Source organism: Humulus lupulus, chromosome 1 (genome assembly GCF_963169125.1).
Source record: "Humulus lupulus chromosome 1, drHumLupu1.1, whole genome shotgun sequence".
Classification (NCBI taxonomy): Eukaryota; Viridiplantae; Streptophyta; class Magnoliopsida; order Rosales; family Cannabaceae; genus Humulus; species Humulus lupulus.
Genome location: NC_084793.1, coordinates 82714214 through 82737596, shown reverse-complemented (window position 1 = coordinate 82737596; position 23383 = coordinate 82714214). Strand labels below are relative to the sequence as shown.

At 43.5% G+C, this 23383-nt stretch overlaps 2 protein-coding genes across 4 annotated transcripts; both read right to left on the bottom strand.

The window, feature by feature from the left end:
* Positions 1–6141: 6141 nt before the first annotated feature.
* LOC133813010 (uncharacterized) lies at positions 6142–9655 on the bottom strand. The gene is made up of 2 exons (XM_062246851.1): positions 6827–9655; positions 6142–6730 (listed from the first exon to the last, which is right to left on the bottom strand). The coding sequence occupies exons 1-2, from the start codon at positions 7331–7333 to the stop codon at positions 6272–6274; spliced, it is 966 nt and encodes a 321-aa protein (XP_062102835.1). The 5' UTR covers positions 7334–9655; the 3' UTR covers positions 6142–6271.
* Positions 9656–10592: 937 nt separating this feature from the next.
* LOC133795326 (DExH-box ATP-dependent RNA helicase DExH8) lies at positions 10593–22906 on the bottom strand. 3 transcript variants are annotated; one of them, XR_009875366.1, is made up of 15 exons: positions 22608–22906; positions 21805–21982; positions 16304–16477; positions 15977–16124; positions 15209–15529; positions 14846–14992; positions 14593–14773; positions 14143–14423; positions 13928–14050; positions 13702–13846; positions 13270–13526; positions 13006–13185; positions 12114–12644; positions 11631–11947; positions 10593–10980 (listed from the first exon to the last, which is right to left on the bottom strand). XR_009875366.1 is itself a non-coding variant. In XM_062232780.1 (14 exons), exons 1-14 carry the CDS (start codon positions 22765–22767, stop codon positions 11705–11707), a joined length of 3069 nt encoding a protein of 1022 aa, XP_062088764.1. In that variant the 5' UTR covers positions 22768–22906; the 3' UTR covers positions 11549–11704. The 3 variants fall into 3 exon arrangements, 2 of the variants coding, with proteins under 2 accessions (XP_062088764.1, XP_062088770.1); XM_062232780.1 differs by lacking the exon at positions 10593–10980 and having other exon boundaries at positions 11549–11947; XM_062232786.1 differs by lacking the exons at positions 10593–10980; positions 22608–22906 and having other exon boundaries at positions 11549–11947; positions 21752–21812.
* Positions 22907–23383: the final 477 nt, after the last annotated feature.

Here is a 23383-nt window from a genome sequence, read left to right as displayed (position 1 = left end):
TCGGCGCAAAGTCATCAAACCACCCAGGGAGGCGACCTGCGAGATCGCCTCAACTCTCATAGAGGGGAACAAGCAGGAGGGGATGACCATGCTCGCTCAATGGGGTCTCTGTCCGAAGTACGTAACGGAGGGAATGTCCCAAATAACCTATCTCAAGATAGGAGGGGCAATAACCCACCAAATATGTACAATGGGTCCGGAGCTGTTGAATAGCCCCGGAATAACCAAGGACATCAGGACCAAACCCTCGAGCGCTTGAATCAGATGGAGGAGCTGATGAGGAAGCTCCTATCAGAAAAAGAAAAAGACGAATATGATTCAGGGGACGAGATGGAACTCTTCGCCCGCAGTATAGCAGCAACGGTGTACCCATCTGGTTTCCGTATGCCCCACTTGTCAAAGTTCAATGGGGACGGAGACCCATCAGACCATCTAGGGATGTTCAACACCCTGATGATGGCCCACAACATTGGCCCCGAGCTGAGATGTTTAATCTTCCCTTCCACACTGACTGGGCCTGCTAGGCAGTGGTTCAAGCAAAGTAAAAGACAGTCAATCAGTTCCTGGAAGACCTTCTCAGTTGACTTCAAAAGGGCATTCCGAGTCTCTCAGGCCGCCCGTGTTCAGGCCGACTCCCTGGCTAACGTGAGGCAGCAGCCCGGTGAGACTCTGAAGGCCTATCTGAGCAGATTCGCGAACGTTGCTGCTCGAGCCAGAGACGCGGATGATAGCTCCAAGCTCATGGCCATGAGAAATGGAATCCACGTCGGAGGAGATCTCTGGAAGGATATACAAAGGAAGGGATTCAGCTCGGTTAACGAATTCCTTAACAGAGCCCAAGAATGGATCAACTTGGAAGAAGTCGAAGCTTCAGCTGCGGGAACCAGTCAGGTCCCTGAGCAGCCCGCTGGAGTGGGGATGGAGGTCGTGGCAGCGACCCAAAACGCCACACAGAGCAACCAGCCCGGTGTAGGCAAAAGAAAGGGAAATGGCAAAAACAGTCTGCACGCCCAAAAGAAGAACAAATCCATAGACAAGTTTAAGCCCGTCTTCGCGAATTATACCGAGCTAACCCAGTCTAGGGAGAATATCTTCCTAGCCAACTCTACTCGAGTCCCTTGGAAGAGGCCGGAGCCATTAAAGCACCACAAGGGGAAGAGAGACACTTCTAAGTTTTGCCGTTTTCATAACGACGTCGGCCACAATACCGATGATTGCAAACACCTAAAAGACGAGATCGAGACTCTCATCCGAGCCGGCCCCTTATCTCAATACGCACGGAACAGGGTTCCAGCAAATCGACCTGCTCCGGATGTCTCGGCCAGTCAGCCCGGGTCTCGGTTAGATTAGGATATCCCTCCCCCTATTGTAGGGGGGGGGGGGGGGATATATCCACCATCTCTGGAGGTCCGCACATGGCTGGCACGAGCAGAGGCGCCCAGAAGAGATACGTGAACGAACTAAAGGCTCATAACAGAGTGGAGTTCGTTCTGGAATAGCGTCAGTCAAAGCAATAGCGATTGGAAAGGCAACCAATCATTTTTACGGAGGAAGATGCGGGCCATGTCCAGTTCCCTCACAATGATCCTCTGGTCGTAGCAGTCCAGCTCGCCAACTGGAGGGTGAGGAGGGTACTGATAGACAATGGGAGTTCGGTGAACCTTTTATTCCGATCCACCTTAGAGAAGATGGGTTTGACTGTCGCCGAGCTGAAGGCAACCTCCATGATGTTGTATGGTTTTTCGGGAGAAGGATCAGCAGCGATTGGGACGATCGAGTTAGTGATCACCCTAGGTGAAGGGTCTCGGAAAGTCTCCAAAATCCTCGAGCTCGTGGTCATTGACTGCTTTGCTGCCTACAACGCCATTTTGGGCCGACCTACGCTCATAGCCTTCGAGGCTGTCACGTCCATTCGCCACCTCGCAATGAAATTCCCTACTGCAACGGGAATCTGCACTGTCCATGGCGATCAGCTCGCTGCCAGGGAATGCTACAGCATTTCCATGAAGGGGAAGTATAAACCCGGGCAGCTAGCAATGGCCATTCAAGGTGAAGAGGAATCTCGGGAACCCTTAGCGGACCCTGAGATTGAAAAACCTCAAAACGCTGAGGGGGAAAATGTCGTCTTAAGTGAGGATATTGACCCCCGAATAGGCGAGGACAGATCCGAGCTCCAGGCAATAGAGGAGCTCGAGGAAGTGAACATTGATCCGCAGAATCCGTCACGAATGGTCAGGCTCGGGAAAAACCTTTGTAGCAAGAGGAAGGCGGAGCTGACTACGCTTCTGCAGGATAACTTGGACGTATTCGCATGGTCGCACGAGGACATGGTGGGAATTAGCCCGAGTGTCATCATGCACACACTTCATCTGGATAAAAGCGTTTCTACCAAGTCCCAGAAGCAAAGGCGTTTAGGAACCACTCGAGCTGAAGCCCTAGAGGAAGAGGTATCCCGGCTCAAGAAATGCGACTTTATCCGTGAAGCCAAGTTTCCAATATGGGTTGCCAACCCCGTGCTGGTTCTAAAGCCTAACGGGAAATGGCGGACCTGCATCGATTTCTCCGACCTGAATAAAGTCTGCCCCAAGGATTGCTTCCCATTGCCCAGGATCGACCAGTTGGTGGATGCCACGGCGGGGCACGAGCTCATGTCCTTTATGGACGCGTACTCGGGCTACAATCAGATCGCGATGAATCCGGCGGACCAGGAGCACACCAGCTTCATGACCCTAACTAACGTCTATTGTTACAAGGTCATGCCGTTCGGTCTGAAGAACGCCGGAGCTACCTACCAAAGGCTAGTAAATAGAATGTTCGCAGACCAGATCGGAAAAAACATGGAAGTGTACGTTGATGACATGCTAGTCAAGTCAAAGATTGCCGATAACCATGTTTCCGACCTGAAAGAATGTTTTAAGAAACTACGGGAATATGGCATGAGGCTAAATCCACAGAAATGCACTTTTGGAGTTGCGTCAGGGAAATTCCTGGGGTTCATAGTCAATACCCGAGGAATCGAGGCAAACCCCGACAAGATCAGATCCCTGCTCGAACTTCCTTCTCCCAGGTCGCGAAAAGATGTCCAAGGCCTGACAGGAAGGGTGGCGGCCCTCAACCGGTTCATTTCCAAGTCCACCGATAAGTGTTTGCCCTTCTACAACCTACTCCGAGGTAACAAGAAGTTCGAATGGTCAGTAGAGTGCGAAAGCGCATTCCTCGACCTGAAAGCACATCTGGCTGAGCCGCCCGTGCTATCCAAACCAAAGGCAGGAGAGCCTCTTTTTCTCTACATGGCTGTCACTGAGGACGCAGCTAGTGTCGTACTGGTACGAGAGGAGGACCAAGTTCAGAAACCAGTCTACTACATCAGCAAGAGACTTCTCGGGGCTGAGTCCCGATACCCGCTGATGGAGAAATTGGCGTTCTGCCTTATCACGGCTTCGCGAAAGCTCAGGCCGTACTTCCAGTCCCACTCGATTCACGTCATGACCGATCAACCTTTAAGGCAGGTTTTGCAAAAACCTGAAGCATCGGGACGTTTGTTAAAGTGGGCCATCGAGCTTAGTCAGTTCGAAATTCTGTACACTCCGCGAACTACAATAAAAAGTCAGGCCCTGGCCGATTTTATGGCAGAATGCACGGGATTCCAGGAGGATCCCGTAGAGAACTCACCCTAAATCAACTCGAGAACGGCTTTCTGGAGGATCTTTGTAGATGGTTCGTCCAACGAGAACGACTTCGGAGCTGGAATCATTCTGATATCCCCTGAGGGACATAGATTCCACTCGGCGCTAAGATTCGGATTCAAAGCCTCCAACAACGAGGCTGAGTACGAAGCTTTGCTGGCGGGACTGAGGATAGCCCAGGAGTTAAAGGCGAGCTCCGTCCAGTGCTTCAGTGACTCCCAGCTCGTGGTCAACCAGGTTCTGGGCGAATATCAAGCACGGGGACCCAAGATGGCCGCCTATCTGGCAAAGGTAAAAGTTGAGCTGTCCGCGTTTGAGCGAGGCTCGATCGAACAAATACCTCGGGAGCAGAACGCTAACGCAGACGCTCTCGCCAAGCTCGCCAACTCTGCATAAACGGAGACCTTGGGGCTAGTACCAGTCGAATTCTTGGAGAAACCAAGCGTAGAAGATATCAGGATGGAGGTCGAGATGATCGATGCCAGGCCGACCTGGATGACCCCCATCCTTGAGTATCTTGCCGAAGGCAAGCTGCCTGAAGGGCGTAACGATGCACGACGAGTCATGTACCAAGCTCCTAGGTACACGATAATCGATGGGGTGTTGTACCGACGTGGGCACTCCCTACCTCTCCTCCGGTGTGTTCTTCCAGGCGAGGCAAAGGCCATCCTGCAGGAATTGCACGAAGGATTTTGCGGAGACCACACTGGGGGGGCAGAGCTTGGCCTTAAAAGTCCTGAGGCAGGGGTACTACTGGCCAACTCTATCCAAGGACTCGATCTCATACGTGAAGAAGTGCGACAGGTGCCAGCGATTCGCCGCAGTTGCCCGAGCTCCTCCAGTCGAGCTGAAGATGATCTCGTCCCCATGGCCGTTTGCCGTTTGGGGGATAGACTTGGTTGGCGCCCTCCCCACTGGAAAAGGCGGGGTCCGTTACGCCGTGGTAGCCATCGACTACTTCACTAAGTGGGCTGAGGCAGAACCTTTAGCAATGATAACGTCCAAAAAGGTGCTGGACTTCGTGGTTAAAAGCATCATCTGTCGATTCGGCCTACCCAAGAAGATCGTTTCCGAAAACGGCACCCAGTTCGACAACGACCTGTTCACCGAGTTTTGCGAGAGGCACGGAATTGTGAAAAGTTTCTCCTCCGTGGCCTATCCTCAAGCGAATGGCCAGGTCGAAGCTGTCAACAAGACCCTAAAGGCGAGCCTCAAGAAGAGATTAGACGAAGCAAAGGGGGTCTGGCCAGAACATCTCCCTTAGGTCCTATGGGCGTACCGGACCTCACATCGGACTCCTACGGGTCATACTCCCTTTTCCCTAACCTTTGGGAGTGAGGCAGTCCTCCCCGTGGAAATTAAGGTGCTTTTGCATAGAGTCCAGTCTTACGACCAAGATCAAAACCACGAGCTCCTGTGCAATTCCCTCGATCTAGTTGATGAAAGGCGAGAGGATTCGCAACTCCAGCTCGCCCATTATCAGCAGAAAATCACTCACTACTTCAACGCCAAGGTCAAAAAGCGCGCCTTTAGCGTTGGCGACCTGGTCCTAAGGAGAGTTTTCCTGGCCAGGAAAGATCCCAAAGATGGAGTTTTGGGACCAAACTGGGAAGGACCATACCAGGTCATCAAAATCATTAAGGAGGGAACTTATAAGTTAGCCCGGCTTAATGGAGGGGCGGTCCCGCGCACTTGGAACGCCATCCACTTAAAGAAATATTATCAGTAATTCACTTGTAAGGCTTGGAAGGGCACTTTTTATGTATTAATGAGAATCATTTTTTATGTATGTTTGCAAGTGTAATCTAAAGTAACCACGAAAGACCCTTTCCCAGTTACTTGGGGGGCATATGGTACCTGGATATAACCAGGTCTCCTTAATGACTTAGAAGTTGATTCATATCGATTGACCGTTGTTTTTCTTAAAAAACACAAGATATTGATAAGGATTAACGCTAACTAAGTCCTATCCTGGTCTTAACCGAGTCATAAAACTTAGAAGTTGATTTAAATCTATTGATCGCTGCTCTTCTTAAAGAGCTCGAGATATGGATAAAAGTTAACGCGAACTAAGTTTTCAAATTAAGTTCCTGGTCTTAACCGGGTCATAAAACTTAGAAGTTGATTTAAATCTATTGATCGCTGCTCTTCTTAAAGAGCTCGAGATATGGATAAAAGTTAACGCGAACTAAGTTTTCAAATTAAGTTCCTGGTCTTAACCGGGTCATAAAACTTAGAAGTTGATTTAAATCTATTGATCGTTGTTCTTCTTAAAGAGCTCGAGATATGGATAAAAGTTAACGCGAACTAATTTTTCAAATTAAGTTCCTGGTCCTAACCGGGTCATAAAACTTAGAAGTTGGTTAAAGTCTATGGATCGTTGTTCTCCCTAAAGAGCTCGAGATATGGAAAAAGATCAGCATAAACTAAGTTTTTCAAGAAATTGTAGCCGAAGTGCGTAAAGGCAAAAAAGAGATGATCAATTAAAAGCGTTAAAGAAAATTGTCTCGAGGTGAAAGCACCTCATGCAAAGGTTACATAAAAATTATTTAAAAAATATTGGGGGGCACAAGAAAAGAAACGCCCTAAGCTCCGCCAGGTGGGCCCTTGGAGGTCACCGTCTCGCCTCGCTCAGCTGTGCCAGAACCATCCCCGATCTCCGAGGGCGCCTCTTTATCAAGGCGAGCTTGGAACTTCACCAGCAAGCGCTCCCAGAGGCTCGCTGACATGAAGGAGAAGTCTGCATCTGGATTGTAGGCCCAGCAGTGGTAGAACAGATCTTCCATGGACTTTTCCGAAGTTGTCCGCTCGGCCTCTAGAGCAGCCTGGGCGGCCTGGACCTCAGTCTTCGTGGCGTCTAGGTTCGTCCTCGAGGTGGCAAGGGAGGTCTTGAGCTCTTGGACCTTCAAACGAGTTTTCTCCAGCTCGACCTGCGAGGCTGCCAGGGCATCCTTGGCCGCCTGCAGGGTAGTCTGATGCTCGTCCCTCATGTCCCCGAGCTGAGTTTTGGTCCTGATGATGCTCCGGTGAAGGGCGACAACGCTCTGCGAAGACGGAAAGACGATTGCCTTAGAAGAAAAATAAAAACAGGGAAAAATATAACAATGTAAAAAACCACAAAAATGTTAAGGTTAGCTTACCGTCATGGCCATGTCTAGTGAAGATTCCAGCCCGCCCACCGGGCTCATTGTCTCGATGGCCCGGAGCTCCTTCTCGGTGAACTTGTATATGTGGCTGACGGCGTAGTTCGTCGACTCATACACCGTTCCCCAAAAGGCCTCGGGGATCTTCTCCAGGTCCTGGGGATTGACTGGGATGCGTACATCGGAAGGTACGATGGCCGATGTCCTGACCTCCGTTCCCACATCCCAGACAGCGAGTGGAGCTCGCGGAGCGAATGGAGGCATATTGCTTCCCCCTGCACCAGGAAGGACTGCTCCCGCGACCTGTGCAGCTGGGGCTTGATCCTTCTCCTTCGCAGGGGACTTGGTGGGTGTCCCGGCGGCGTTCTTGGACGTCCGGAGCCTCTTCGCTCTTGGCCCCGCGGCGGCGTTCCCTCCGAAAACCGCACCTCGTAGGCTCTCCTCGGGCTGAGACATATCTTCTGCCAAGGAAAAAACATGGTTAGTACGAGAATTAACGATCATGCAAAAACAAAAGCGAAGGGATAAAGAAAAATTCAAGTATGTGTACTGAGGGAATCCTACCCCCCGGGCTAGAAGAAGAATCTAAGTCGATTACTTCCCGAGCTGGCGCAAGTTCTGGGTCCGGGTCTGACTCAGGGCTAGATTCCTCTACATATTGCCTAATCCCCAGAGCTGCGACGCCCCTCCAGAGTGAGGGCCATGTACGAAGGTTGGTCCCATACTCCTCGAATAGGATCGACCTAAAGGCTAGGGTGTTATCTACTACTACGGTACCCCTAGGCCGGCTATCTTGATAGTCCAGCACAAGCCGGTCAACACAATGGAGCAGGGTTGTGTTCAGGTCCGGATCGCTTCGGTGACGATGGACGAGCTGCCTAGGATTGAACCTAGCCAGCCGGGGGTCTGCTGTGGCCCTATCTAGACTCCTAAACATGTAAGGGTTACCTTGGCCAGAAGGACCCGCGGCTGCTCCGGATTGGATCCTCTCCTCGCCCGTCCCCGGGACGATCTCCAAGGTCCACTTCCTATTCCTCACGAGGGGAACTTCGTCGCCCTCGTCCTCCTCATCCTCGTCTTCCGCGACCTCCTCCACGATGATGGGTCTGGTGTTGTGAGCTGGGGGAAGCCCCCGGGGCCTCCTGAGGTTCAAAGTCTGATTTGGGAAAATCAGCTTGCAGGCCACCATCGTCTCGTCCGTTACGAGCGCGCGGTAATCTTTCTCACTGGGGGGCAAGCCCGCCAGTGTCTCATATTGGGCCCCGAGGGTCACATATTTCTCTGTCCTCGCGAAGATGGCTGCATGATTGGTCTAAGTCAGAAAAGGATATGGGAGGAGCAAAAGCGACACTTAACTTCCGAGCTAAGGATAAAAAATAAAAAAAAAACACTTACGAGGGCAATTGAAGTAGTGGAGCTCGCAGTTTCTGAACCTCGTCAACATGAAGAACTGGTCCTTGAAGTCGTTGGGGTGGCTGGGCAGCTCGATGACCGCAGCCGTATTGGGAAATCGGGTTAAGGAGTAAAACCCGTCGCCTCGCCCCTGCTGGTCCGGGCTGGCCTTGAGGCAGAAAAAGTATAAGATGTCCGCAGGAGTGGGGACCTCCCACTCATGCTTCTGAAACAAGTATTTCAACCCCGCCAGCAAGTGATAGGAGTTGGGGGGGAGCTGAAATGGGGCCAACCCCACGTAATTAAGGAAATCAGCAAAATACTGATCCAGCGGGAGGAAGGCCCACGCCTTAAAATGTTCGCCGCTCCAGGCTGCGAACGACTCGTCGAGCGGCGCACAGCTCCGCTCGCCCTCTACGGCAGGTCGGGCCACCACGGATGCTTTCCCCAGGGCGATGTTGTGGGAGAGAAAGATTTTGTTGATCTTCGTCTGGTCGGTGACCTTTGAGACGATCCTCTCCGCCTCAAAGAAGGCGTCGGGGGCGACCTCGACCTCCTGCTCCACCGCTGGCCCAAAGTTGGGGATTGGGGAGTCCGGCATCACCGTCTTTCCTTTGTCCTGCTGTGAGGCCAAGCTGCTGACGGTCTTCTTGGGGGCGTTCCTTTTCGGTGCCATCTGGTCGCCTAACGAACAAAAGAAAACATTTCAGAAAAGGCGACCCAAGCGTGAGGAAAAATCAAATGTTATTTGCACGAGCTGAGGTAAGCCCAGCCCGTGGAGAGTGGGACCATGCGGTTCGATGAACACGCGCCTGTGATCCCAACAGATCCCCGATTACTCGGAATTCGTGTTTCAGGAGGGTCAGGATAGAATTTGCCTTGGGGGGAAAGTTTCAGTAGGCAAAAAAAATGCAAAACCGCCTGTGAAGCGTGTTCCCTAAGCTACCCAGTTTTGCACCCAAAAGTTCCAAAACTCCTACCCAGAAATTTTCCCCAGAAAAAGTATCCTGTAAACCATACTCTTAAACGATTTCCTACAGCAAAGATACCCTAGCCTAAAAAGGGGCTTTCACCCTTCATATCGAAAAAACCCAGTAAAACCATGCATGCGGCTACAGTAAAATATTTACCTAAGCTACAGTGAAATATATTTCCAAAACACACATGGTCAGGGAACTTATAGTGTTTGACTAGGAGGCGGATGAAGGTATTGCCTAGGTGAAAGCTTCGTCGGAGTACCGGCTTCCAAAGCTTTGAAGAAATCCTGACGTCTGAGCCTCTTGAACGCTGAGTATAGCAGTCACAGAGAAGAGGGTTTTTTCGTCTGAGATGAAGAGAGAAGAAAAAGAGATTCGGAAAAATTTCAAATGAAAGGGTGGCCCGTGCGTAGGGTGGCCACCCCTTTTTATATACGTGAAGGGTCACGTGTAGAGGGCCGTTTGATGGCCCTGATGAGGGATCCGAGGCCCTCCACTCGAAATACGGAACGACGGCTGAGCATAGGCTAGGCCATTTAATGCGGTTCTCGTAAGGCGAACCGTCACCAACCACGATGTTCCACGTATCAGGCGCCTGCGTAAGGGGTGGAATATGAAGAGTTCATGGGGAAGCCTAAAAGCCCCTACTACAGTCTTACCCGACATGGCATACCACGAGCAGGGGCTTGGGGGGCAGATGTACGCCCTGTTTTTCCCACGGGCTGATTAGCGAGCCGAGCTGTGGCCTAATCATAGTTATCTCGTGGGCGTCCCGCAGACCGGAGCTTCTGTCATTAGGTCGTACCTACTTAGCTCGAGGAAACTCAAGGGTTCACCAAGATTGCACAAGATTTGAACCCGGATTCTGAAGGCCTATGGTCGAGTTAAGTATCCAGCTCGCGGTACGAACTGGGTATGAAGGCTGTGACCCTTTGTAAAGTCAACACACGCAAGGTAAACGTGCATATATCAAACATCACGTGTCTGATATGCCCCTGACTTCTTGGACACGCAGCAGGAACGTGCGTATTCAGACACCCACGACTGGGTTGGGCCGTGCGGCCCATTATCTCCTTACCTATCGATTTGACCATATTAATGTGTCAGGTTTAGGAATTAATCATGAATGTCACAGAGTTGATGTGATAGATAAGAGAGTCACGGGATGACCTTCTTACCAACTCTCAGGTGCCTTCTCCTATAAATATGGAGACCCTGTGACTTAATAAGGGTTGGATTCTCTATTGTAAAAAAGGCCATGTAATCAAATATCCAGTATAGAGCAATAATACTGACTAGTGGAGTAGAAGGATTTTAACCTTTGAACCACTCAAAAACGTGTCTTGTGTCACCTCTTTCCTTTTCTAAGATCTTATATCTGTTTCGGTTCACACTTAGCACTAATCCCTTTCTCTTCATTTCTTAATTACCTGTTGACGAAAAACCGCGTCAACAGGATTGTTGTTACACAAGACCTTTTAAGAGTTCTGATGTCAATGTTTGAAGAATAAGGTGTATATATATAATATATATATATATATAAAATCTCTCTCATTAATGCAATGAGTTCAAAGTATGTAATTGTTAGACATTACAGTTGGTATCCAAAGCATACGATATCAAATAGATGGGAATCAATGCCGTGATTGACAAGGAGAGGAAGAAGCCATGCTTTTAGCAAGCTTCTCCGACTAGTCGACAAGCATCCATTACCTCCACCAAGTCACCCTTAGATATCATTGCTGGGTCTTTCATCATCCATTACCTCCGTAGGCTAGGTCACTATAAAATTGAAAAATATTAATTTCAAACTGTATAAATATAATAAATTTCTGTATACCGTAAAAATGAATTTTTTTGTCAAAACATTGTGTATATTGTAATTTTCTCATAAATTTATTTACTTTACCTAAATAATAATACTATAAATTTAAATAAGTTGAAATTAAATATTAAATAATTATAAAATATAATATTTGATTTTATTTATTGTATTCTCATTTTTTATTTTTTATTTTTTATTATTTCTTAAAGTTTATATGTTCTTAAAAACAAAGTTCAAGTATTATTATTAATTTATTAAGAGAATTAAAACTAATTTTAATTATAGATAAAATATATAAGTGAGCGTAAAAGGATCTTTGAAAAAAAAAATTAACTAAAAAAAGTTCACTTACCATTTTAGTATGAACAACAAAACAGAATGTACAATTTTGGTATTTATGAAAACTGGAAGACATATTTAGTATTTTGTATAAACTTAGGGACTAAAATGTTATATTCCCTAGTATTTAGGGACTAAAATGTTAGTATTTTAGTATTTTGAAGCGATTACGGTAGACAAGAAAAAAGAAAAAGAAGAAAAACATTTCCACGCGTAAGTATTTAATCAGTTGTCTGTAATAGTGGCTGAAAATTATGTCTGATCTGACCTTAGCACTTCTCTATTTCAATTGTAGGGCATATTTTAAGTTTCATATCCATTGTTCTTCCTTTTCATCCCAGCTCACTCCTCGGACTTGACCGCATCTCTTCTATAAACATCGTATAGAAGTTGGTGAAGTCTGGCTGCATGATCACCAAATTGAACAACCGAAGGAGGTTTCAGCCTGAAAACGTAGGAAATGGGCTTAGGTTTCACCATTGGTTTCTTAGTAGTGACTTTATCGGGCAGCTTTCCAAAGCTTCTTTCATCAAACCGAAATGACTCTGAAAGGAAGAAGAAACAATCTCTGCCCAACTTTTCCACCTGAGACACAAATCATAATCCTCATAATTTTCAGAAACATAATCTCGCCTTTTCATAGGAGAAATGTGGCTTTTGTTTATATATCAAAAGAAGGTGTTATTTAGTACTGATAAGTGGCACATGTGATCAGGGAGCATAACCTAACTATTTTATGGCATCAAGTTACCTGCAGCTGTGAAAATCTTAGATTATTCATGGTGAGGATAACTTGCACTTCATTTAAGGCACCGGCTAGTATACGAATGGCCAAGTATTCAAAGAAGCTCTGTAAGGTTGCTTTGTCTTGTTCCATATTTTCGCTACTGCTACCAAGGTTTGGAAACCATAGAACACACTGAACTTCACTCCAAGGGATTGGGTTCTTACCTTCTTTGGAAATGATGGTTTGGAACGGGTGATACAGACCCCAGAAAACTTTGACTTCTTCCAAGTTTGACTCAAATATGGAGGTCTGAGACAAAGATGTGGTGGCAAATATTTTGGATGGGCCGAAGTGGCTAGCAATTTTTGAAGAGAAATACAAATCGGTGTCATCCAATAGTAGAATATATTTATCTGAAGATGCTGCAGGAAACAATCTAAGAAGATGTGCAGCTTCGGCGTTACCATCTTCAGGTAAGCAGAGAGTTGGACTGTGTGCCGATGCTTGCAGACCCCTATCATGCAAAAAAGAACATGACTCTCCATTTCGACAACCCTGTCAATAAAAAATGAATATGAATGAATGACTATGATGCTTCAAGCACAGTCCAGCATTGATAAAATTAAGGTTTAAGCTTCACATGATGTAGAAGAAAATTCAGAATGCATGTACAAAATATTGTTGAGCAATGCAACTTATCTCAAGAAATGCATGAAGACACTCATAAGTTTAATTAAAATGAATAAACATGTCCTACCACATGTTGCAAACCGAGGGCCAATTTAAGTGTACACTTTAAATTTGTATGCAGATAGATTTAATGTAATGCGTAGATTTTAAATGTTATTTTGGATAAAGTTCTAGGATGCTGAGTAAGCAGTCCACATCACATAGCAAGGCCACTTGATCATGTCACCTGGAGAGAAAAGAAAAATTTGCATGGAGGCCTAGTTGCTTGCTGTGAATGAGAAAATAACCATTGATTGCCCCAATAGCCGGCTCCATTGACATAGGATAAACCCATAGGCAGCTCACCATTGTCAAGAGAATTTGTAATCTGATAACCAGCCATATCTTCTGTCCCCTGAAGTTTTATCTATTAAATACAAGGCAATAAGGAACAATCAGTTTTTATGTCGAAGATAACCAACCCAGAAAGTGAAGGCTACAATATTAATACCTCTTTGATAATGGCTGCAAACTCCTTGGCCACGTCAATTTTCTTGAAGTTATTAGAATTAACAAAGGGTACCGCAAAACACTTTTTTGTAGAGTTCTCATCATTCACCTCAAGTGCATCTGAATCTACCTTTTGATGACAACTCATGAGAAGGCAGCTATGGTTAAACTCATCCGGATCATAGTAGCAAGGCAAGCCTTTGGAGCCACCCAAAAAATTGGGCCGAAACAGGTGGACTGAGTTTAGTACATCTTCATCTGGAAAGCAACATAACCAGAAAGGAACTTTAAAGATGTAAAGGAAATAGACTCTAGTATACCATAGTTGAAGATGATCATACACACTCAATCATAGGCATTAATACTAAAAATGTACAAGATTACTTCACAACAAGGTTAGGAGTTTAATCAGAGTAGGAAGGAATATACATACATATTTCAGAAATATGATCCAGAGATGACTGTACAAGATTATGGAGAAAGCACCATTCTTCTTCAAGCTTGGTAAAAAGTGAAGTGGATGCTTTGGTTGCATCAAATAGTAAAATTTGCTTCAAATGCTCAACACGGAGTTTATCCTTCAGAATAATAAAATTGTTTGAATCATGTAAGACACAAATCCATTGTAAGCACATTGAAAAAGTTAAGTCCTAAAGTACCTTGAAGACACGTTGCCAAAACTGAAATGCACACAAGTTTCCCATGAGTAGTATCTCCTTCTTACCAGTTAGGCCAGTGTTACCACTATCTTCCGCAAAGTAACAGTCCATATACTCTGTACTCTACATTGCACAATTGAATAAATCAGAGAAAAAGACACATCTAATCAGGGTTTCCAGACATTACAAATTTCATTTGTTCGTTGAGAAAATACCAAAAGTTCATCACCGAAAGGACGCAGAATGGGTAGGGGTTGTGTATCCATCAATACACCCAAAAGAATGCCTTCCCTCAGCATCCCAATGTGTCCAAACTTAAGTATTAAAACAGAAGCATCAAAAGACAGAGAAAAGCTTGCCAGCATTCGTCCATAAAATGTAGGTTCATACCGACCCCTTGGAGATGTTTTCTTTAATGTACGCATGTGGACTAGCAAATTTAATGCATCTTCAACAATGTCTGGGCGTGGAGGATCTAGAGCTCTCTGCAGCAAAACTGGAATCAAAGTTTGATAATTAGAAACTAAAACATTTTTGTTGAGCAAACGCATATTTAGTGAATTAGTGTACTTGCATGTTATTGTTAATGTTGAACTCAAGCACTGCTCAGTAAGTATAACATGGTGAAAAAAAAAATTCTGAATTTCATATATCAGTGCATATACCCTTGGGGTCATTCATTGCTTTAGACTTGGCACAGCAAATTTGAAGCACTTGCTGCCTCAAAGACAGCCTTAGTATAGAGGGAGGCTCATAATCCTCAAACATGCTGAAAAATGATCCAGTTACCAATCGATAAATCTGGCCATCACAAGTTCTTCCAGTTCTACCTCTACGCTGGTCAGCCTACAAAATAATTTGAATTTAAGAAAAACAGCTAGAATTAAATTTATCAAACCAATATAATTTATGCAATACCTGAGACTTGGAAACCCATGTGAGCTCTGCAGATTCATTTTTCCTATTATTATCCCAAAATACTTGCAAAGATCGGCATGAATCAATGACAAAGGCCACCTTGGGTATTGTCACAGATGATTCTGCAATATTTGTGGCCAGTATTACCTGCACAAACCACTATTTTCAGAGCAGCCACAATGAAGAGAAAAGGTAATATATCATAAAACATCAACGCGGAAAAAGGAACAAGACTTTAGCATGCAATTTAAGTTTCAAACCATTTCAGCAGCAGTTCTAAAATGTTATATTCCATAAAGGACAAGTTTCAGAATAAATTAGCACAGCATTTTTCTTTGCAAAGCAAAGCATCTAAGTGTGCACCTTACGATGCGATTTCCAAATCTTCATAGCCACGAGAGCTTGTTTAGTGTCAACACTACTATGTAGAATGTGTACTTTAAAAGATGAGCCAAGTGGCTTCAGAAGATACCATTGCTGCTCCAGGGAATAGTATGTTGGAAGAAAAATCAAAATGCTCTTTTCAATGTCTGGTTCATTCTCATGAATGTGCAGCACCAGATCATGAATAAGTTTATGAACTTCAGGTTTGATATCAGCTTTAGCTATGGAAGGAGAATGACCCGAACAATATCTCAAACTCAAAGAGGATGACTCTGAACTTTGTCCTAGTAATTCAGCTACCTGGTTGACATGGAATACAAGAGTTTCAAAACAAAATGTGATAAACTTAACGACTTATAATTACAGACCACTGTAACTACCCATATTTTGTATCAATAAAAGATGAGCTTTTGATTGAATGATACTCTCACGTTACCAATTCTATAGTAAAGTTCTGATTCCTTTTCCAATATTTATGTTAATTTTACTTCCTTTACCCTTCAGAGCACCTGCTAGTAAAATTTAATTCCAATCTCCTATGATAGGAGAATGAAATTGTCAGAATTTGCACTTAGATCATCAACTTGGATAGTATGTTAAAACCAATGTTCCTTACAGTTTAAGTTGTTAAGAGATTGGTCAACGTTGATTTTTTATATTTTAGGATCCTAAAACTTTCACCATAGTTGCCATATATTTTCCGCTTCTCACAAGCAGGAAAAATTTCAAACAATAATAGTGACAAACCTGTTCAAGATAAAAGACCCTTCGATCATAAACAGTTTTCTGGTAAGAGTTAGGGATAGCTAGCACTTCTACTCGTTCACCCCTACCAAGATCGTTGAAGTAATCTTTATATCTTGCGATATCAGCAGTTGCTGACATCAGCACTACCCTGCAAATTTTGTAATCTTTTAGAAACAAAGCAACCATTGTCCCATAAATTCTAATGTGACAATTAGTTCACAAACAATAAAGTAAATAAACTGAAAATGACTTGATATCTCAAAAGCTAAAATAGTTAAAAAGTATTTTGAAAGAGCAACAGAACATGGTGAAGAAAACTATCTCAACCTCAAGTCCTTGTTCTTCATCAGAAACTGCTTCAAACAGACAAGAACAAGATCAGACTCAACAGATCTTTCATGCACTTCATCGAGAATAATAACCTTATAGTCAAGTGCATTCAACCCCTTGTCCCGCATTTCCTCCAACAGAACTCCAGCAGTTTTGAAGACAATATCCGAGCTGTCAAAAATTATTCAGAAACAAAAGAGAGATCATAATTAGACAAATACTTGTTGCAAAGACAGCATAAGATTATATTTATTGTTAAAGACAGCATCAGAATCATTGATGCATGAGTGGATACTACAGAAACTTAGTGTGTTAGGAATATTTGTATAAGTGAGCACAATAGTGAGTGAGCATAGTATGTTATAACAGTTTTGTAACAGAATTTGTTATTTGGTTAACTGTACTAACAGTTGTTGTAACAGACTTGGTTGTAGCAGTTTTCTAAGCTCTTTAGCTCACCTTATATATATTCTAATGAGCCTCAATAGTCGAGGTTGAGCTCTTCATTTTTGCCATTCATTTCTCTGTTTTGCTCTATATTTTCTGCCATTGTTTTTCTGCTTTAGTCTTGAGTTCAGTGAACTCTCACGTGGTATCAGAGAATCCTGCCATGGCATCCGACTACCAACAACTCTGTTGCTGATCAGAATGCTCACCGAGTCCCTCCTCTTGCTGCTCCAATCGTAGCTCCACCTCCAGCAGCCGATCTTGTTGGCCTTCCCAACAACAATCTCCTTCCGCTCAATCTTCGGCTCGATCGATCCAACTACTCCTACTGAAGAGCTCTTGTTCTTGCTGCAATTCATGTCTATAATCTTGATGGTTATATCCTTGGCACAAATCCTCCTCCATCGATCACTCTTGCAGGTAACGAACCTAACCCTACCTATCGTCAATGGCTTAGTTTTGATCAATTTCTGATGCATTGGATGATGAACTCTGTCACTGAGGTAATGCTTGGACATGTGATCAATTGTCCACCTCTGCTGAGATCTGGAATGTTTTTGCTCGGATCTTTGTTAACAAATCCAAAGCTAGAGCTCTTCAAGTCAAAGGCCTTCTTCAATCAACCAAGAAAGGATCTCTCTTAATTGATGAGTATATTCTGAAGATGAAACAATAAGTTGATTCCCTCTCTGAAGTAGGTGAACCAATCTCAGATGACAGCCTTTGTCTCCACTTTCTTGGAGGTCTTGGACCTGAGTTTGAAGCTCCTATTGTCATTCTTACCAATCGATTCGAGGCTCTCAACATCCAAGATCTTCCGTTCAGTCTTCACAGTCAAGAAATGAGACTGCAACAACTTGCCAGCACCACACGTGATAATGTCCAAGCTAATTTTGCTAGTTTGTCTATTCGAGGAGGTAATCGAGGTTACAATCGTGGAAATTGTGGTACTGCTCGTGGTGGTCGTAATAACTATGGTGGTCGTAGCTATGGTCGTGGAACCAAACTGATCTGTCAGCTGTGTGGTCGACTTGGACACTCAGTTTGGAAGTGCTATCATCGTTTTGATGTCAACTACACTGGCACTTCGACTTCTACAGACACGTATTCGTCTAGTGGATCTGAGTCACCACAGGCTAATATCACCGAGACACACATCTCAGAAGCTCCACCAAGTGCTTGGTTCTTGGACAGTGGTGCTACAAACCACATGACTAATGATACTCAACATTTCTCCACCGAAACTGACTACAAAGGCAAAGCAAAGGTTATAGCAAGTAATGGTCACTCTATATCTATACTGCACGTTGGTTCTAATTCACTACATACTCTTAACTCCACTCAGTCTCTTGTTCTAAAAGTTGTTCTTCATGTACTGAATCTGACCAAGAACCTTCTTAGCATTTCTCAATTCACCACTGATAATAATATTGTGTTAGAATTTGACTTTTCTTGTTGTCTTGTTAAGGACAAGACCACGAGGCAAGTACTTCTTCGAGGTTCCCTCAATGAAGGACTCTACAAACTCCATGTCTCCTCTTCCATTCCCACTACTGTGTCCACCTCAAAGTCCAAGTCAATCACCAATAATGCTCAGTGTAATGTTGCAGCTTTGAACTGTACTACCACAAGCAATCCTATCCGTGATAAGTCTAAAGTTGCCTCAATTTGGCACAGCAGACTTGGTCATCCTTCTCAGTCTATTTTAGCTAAAATCTTGTCTGTAGCTACTCCTCATGTTAAGTGTAATGATGTACAATTCTGTGATGCTTGCCAACTTGGCAAATTACATCAGTTTAGCTTTAAAAGCTCAATAAATAAAAGAACTCATCCATTTGAGTTGATTCACTCAGATGTATGGGGCCCTTCATTTTATACATCTTTTGATGGCTACAAGTATTATGTGAGTTTTGTGGATGATTTTACCAAATTCGTTTGGATTTTTCCAATGCACACTAAGAGTGAGGTCATCACTATTTTCAAGCAATTTAATGCCTTTGTTGAGAGAATGTTTGAAACCAAGATTAAGAGTGTCCAAACTGATTTAGGTAGAGAATATAGACCATTATATAATCTGTTTAGAGAGTTAGGCATTGTTAGAAGAAATTCTTGTCCTCACACGCACTAACAACAGGGCCGTGTAGAGAGTAAACACAGTCATGTTGTTGACATGGGTCTTACACTTCTAGCTCAAGCTAATATGCCTCTAACCTTTTGGTGGGAAGCATTTGTCTCTGCCTCTTACCTAATCAATAGGTTACCTACTCCCACTCTTAAAACTTTTTCATCACGCTCCTGATTACAACCTGTTAAAGGTCTTTGGGTGCTCATGTTTTCCATTACTCACACCTTAGAAAAATCATAAGGTTGCTTTTCGGTCTTCAAAATGTGTTTTCATTGGGTACAATTTGTATCACAAAGGGTATAGGTGTTTGCATCCTAGTGGTAGAATCTATGTTGCTAGAAGTGTCACCTTTAATGAAGAAGAGTTTCCCTATAACACTCTGTTTTCTTCACCTTCTTATTCCCAAACTCCTACTACTCAGTTCATAGATGTCAACTCCTATCAAATACCAAGTGTTCCAACTTTTAGTTCACCTCATGTCTCTCCAGTCGATACTAGTCCCTCATAGATGTCAACTCCTATCAAATACCAAGTGTTCCAACTTTTAGTTCACCTCATGTCTCTCCAGTCGATACTAGCCCCTCAGTAGTATCTACTCCAAGTCACAATAACAATTTTTCACCTGTGCCTACCACTCCAAATGTGTCACTATCTCCTAGTTCATCTCATGAGTCCTCCCTTTCTCAGCCTCCTCCCTTTCTTAGCCTCTTTCTGTTGATACTCAACCTTATATACCACCTACTGATTTACAACTTCAGTTGCCTATTCCACCAATAACTCAGAATACTCATTCTATGGTCACTAGGTCCAAAGTTGGGGCTTTCAAACCCAAAGCATTTCTTACAAATACTGTCATTGAATTAGAACCAATATCGGTCAACCATGCTCTTGCTAATCCTTGTTGGAAACTAGTTATGCAAACTGAGTTTCAGGCTTTAGAGAAAAACAAAACATGGACTCTTGTACCATTCTCACCTGAGATGACTATTGTGAATAACAAATGGATTTTTAGAGTAAAACATAATGCAAATGGTAGTCAATCGGTACAAAGCTCGGTTGGTAGCAAAAGGGTTTCAACAAACTGCAAGGTTGGATTTCTTTGATACCTATAGTCCAGTTATCAAGCCCTACACCATAAGAATCGTTTTTTCACTTGCAGCTACCTTTGGTTGGGATATACAAGTAGATGTGAACAATGCATTTCTGAATGGAGAGCATCATGAGACAGATTTTATGCACCAGCCACGAGGCATTGTAAGTTCTCAATATCCTAATCATGTTTGCAAACTTAACAAGGCTATTTATGAACTTAAACAAGCTCCAAGAGCTTGGTTTGACAAGCTCAAACACTCTTTGTTATTGTGGGGTTTCACTAATTCTAGGTCTAATACTAGCTTATTTTTCTCATACAAAAATGGCAAACGATTGATCATCTTAGTTTATGTAGATGATATTCTTATCACAGGGGATGATTCAGCTCAGATTCATAAACTCATTGTTGACCTGAATTTGCAATATGCTTTAAAAGTCCTTGGCTTTGTTCACTACTTTCTTGGCTTTGAGGTATTTAGGGATAATTCGAGTATATACTTAGACCAGCGAAAGTAGATTCAAGATTTATTGCAGAAAACTAATACGACAAGAGCTAAACCTCGAGCCACTCCTATGTGTCCTAGTACTAAACTCAGTCTTGAAACCAGCACTCTCTTAGCTGATCCCAAGATCTACTGTAGTATCATTGGAGCTTTATAATATCTCACTATGACTAGACCTGATATAGCTTTTGTTGTTAATCGACTACGCAGTTTTTAAAAGCTCATACTACCTCACATTGGTCAACTTGCAAAAGGGTCCTTCAGTATCTTGTTGGTACTCCAACTCTTGGACTATGTTTCAAACCAGCTTCAACCTTGGGTCTACAAGGTTTTACTGATGCAGATTGGACTGGTTGTATAGATGATCGCAAGTCTACTTCTGGCTATTGTATTTTTCTTGGTGGGAATCTCATCAGCTCGTGTTCCAAGAAGCAACAAGTAATTGCTCAGTCTAGCACAAAGTCTGAGTATCGATCACTAGCTTTAGCCAGTGCAGAGTTAGTGTGGATACAATCTCTTCTCATTGAGCTGGATGTTAGTCTTCCTAGCTGCCCAATTACGTGTTCCAAGAAGCAACAAGTAATTGCTCAGTCTAGCACAAAGTCTGAGTATCGATCACTAGCTTTAGCCAGTGCAAAGTTAGTGTGGATACAATCTCTTCTCATTGAGCTGGATGTTAGTCTTCCTAGCTGCCCAATTCTGAGGTGTGATAATATGGGTGTTGGTTTATTGGCCTCCAATCCAGTGTTTCATGCAAGAACGAAACACATCGAGATAGATTTGCATTTTGTAAGGGATCGAGTTCTTACAAAGAAGCTAGATGTTCGATATATTGATTAAGCTCACCAAATTGCTGATTTGCTCACTAAACCTTTACATATTCCTCAATTTACTTTTCTGTATAGCAAGTTAACACCTAGTATTTCCCCGTGTCACTTGAAGGGGATGTTAGGAATATTTGTATAAGTGAGCACAATAGTGAGTGAGCATAGTTTGTTATTACTGTTTTGTAAAAGAATTTGTTATTTGGTTAGCTGTACTAACTGTTGCTGTAACAGACTTGGTTGTAACAGTTTTCTGAGCTCTTTAGCTCATCTTATATATATTCTAATGAGACTGGTTGAGCTCTTCATTTTTTCCGTTCATTTCTCTGTTTTGCTCTTTATTTTCTGCCATTGTTTTTCTGCTTTAGTCTTGAGTTCAGTGAACTCTCACATAGTGAAAAAGCAATCTCTAAACTAACTAGTGTCTCAATTTTCTACAAAGAAAAAAGGCAACCTTCATGAAACGATCTTAGCTAACATGTAATTCAGAACATCGACACCAGGTACCTTGCTGATAAGTTTTTTGAATGACCAATGTGATATCCAACCTCTCCTCCAACTTCACAATTACGTGACTTTGCAACCGTTTGAGCAACAGCAACAACAGCAAATCTCCTAGGCTGTGTGCACAGAACGGGCTTTATATTCGCATCCATTAGAAACTGTGGAACTTGTGAGCTCTTCCCTAAATAGAAAAAAAAATCCCAACAACATTATACACAAAAGTCAGGATTCTTAGATCGACTAAAACATGCAATATTTCTCTTTTTTCTTCAAGGGACAATCCATTATTTCTGCTTTTATGAAACAAAAATCCTATAAATTTGACTTCATATGGGAGGTAAAGAACTAGATATAATCATATACACAAAACAAGTAAGACACCAACTTCCTCATGACCGCTATCAGTGAAACTCTAACAGAGAACAGCCAAAACGTTAACGATAATCAAGAGTCAATATTCCAAACCATTGCAAAACAAAATTCAATTGAAATGATCAAGCAGAATATATTAGCAACATTTAATGGCAATCATGAAGTGAAGCACAAAGTATATGACTTGATGATCAGTCAAACCGAAACCCACATTTTTTGCACAACGAAATATTTAAAAGTGAAACCACTAAAACATCAGAAATCGCAACCGCTTTGCATACGCATTTTCATTCCATAGATCCTATACCCAGTGCAGACTCCTTTTTCTCTATTCCGCAGTCCTCGGAAAGCACAGTTCACCATACCAACTCGCACAAATGCAAAAAGAAGAACAAAGATAGAAAACAAGAAGAAAAATCAAGTTTATTCAGTACCGCAGCCAGTCTCGCCGACGATCAAAGTGACGCGATTCTCGGTAACTTTCTCCATGATTTTCTCGCGGTAAGCCATTACAGGGAGCGACGAGAAACGGAGGGGAACTGAGGATGACGAAGAGCGGAAAGTTGAAGAACTCGGAGACGACGGCGACGCCATTGTTGGTTACCCTAAGCTCGCTCTCGTCGTTGTCCTTGATCGGGACTAGGACTAAAAGGAGTAGTCTCCCGTTGATTTTCTTTGTTAGGCTCCTCAGAGAGCAAGAATGGAGGAAAAAAGCTAAAAGGGAAGAAACAGAATGGCCTTCACTTCACTCCAGTTTCCCCCGCCTTGGCTTTTTATTACAAAGAGGCAATATTCACAAATGGTCGAGTTCATGTAAGCTCAGTACCCAAAGCTGGAAAAGTGGTCAATATAGAGTCTTACTCTTTTTGGGTCTTGACTTTTTTCCTTCTTGGACCAGTAGTAGTGGGCTAGTTTGGAAACGACGCGTTAGTGAGGAGTAGCCGAATAAAATAGGTGCAACCGTGTGCAAGGATTAAGGAAGTTGAGGGGTTGGAAATTAAATCGAAACCTTGTTTCGCAAGAAAGTGGTGGGGTCCACTTCTCTCTATTCCCTAACAAGAGAATCTGTGGGTTAGTGGGTCCGGTATTTTATAATTAATAATTCATTTTTGTTGCTTGACTTGACTTGACTTGACTTACAAATACACTCTTCTTCCTCTTCCGGTTTTGGGGCGTAAAGCTAAAAATAAATTATGGGCACGTGTCAAAA

Coding starts and splice junctions, on each gene's coding strand:
- LOC133813010 (XM_062246851.1), bottom strand. CDS start 7,333: ATGATCGTTAATTCTCGTACTAACCATGTTTTTTCCTTGGCAGAAGAT. Junction 6,731..6,826: donor CACTAGACATGGCCATGACG/GTAAGCTAACCT, acceptor CCGTCTTCGCAG/AGCGTTGTCGCCCTTCACCG.
- LOC133795326 (XM_062232780.1), bottom strand. CDS start 22,767: ATGGCGTCGCCGTCGTCTCCGAGTTCTTCAACTTTCCGCTCTTCGTCA. Junction 14,774..14,845: donor CATGGGTTTCCAAGTCTCAG/GTATTGCATAAA, acceptor ATTATTTTGTAG/GCTGACCAGCGTAGAGGTAG. Junction 13,847..13,927: donor TTTGGCAACGTGTCTTCAAG/GTACTTTAGGAC, acceptor ATTATTCTGAAG/GATAAACTCCGTGTTGAGCA.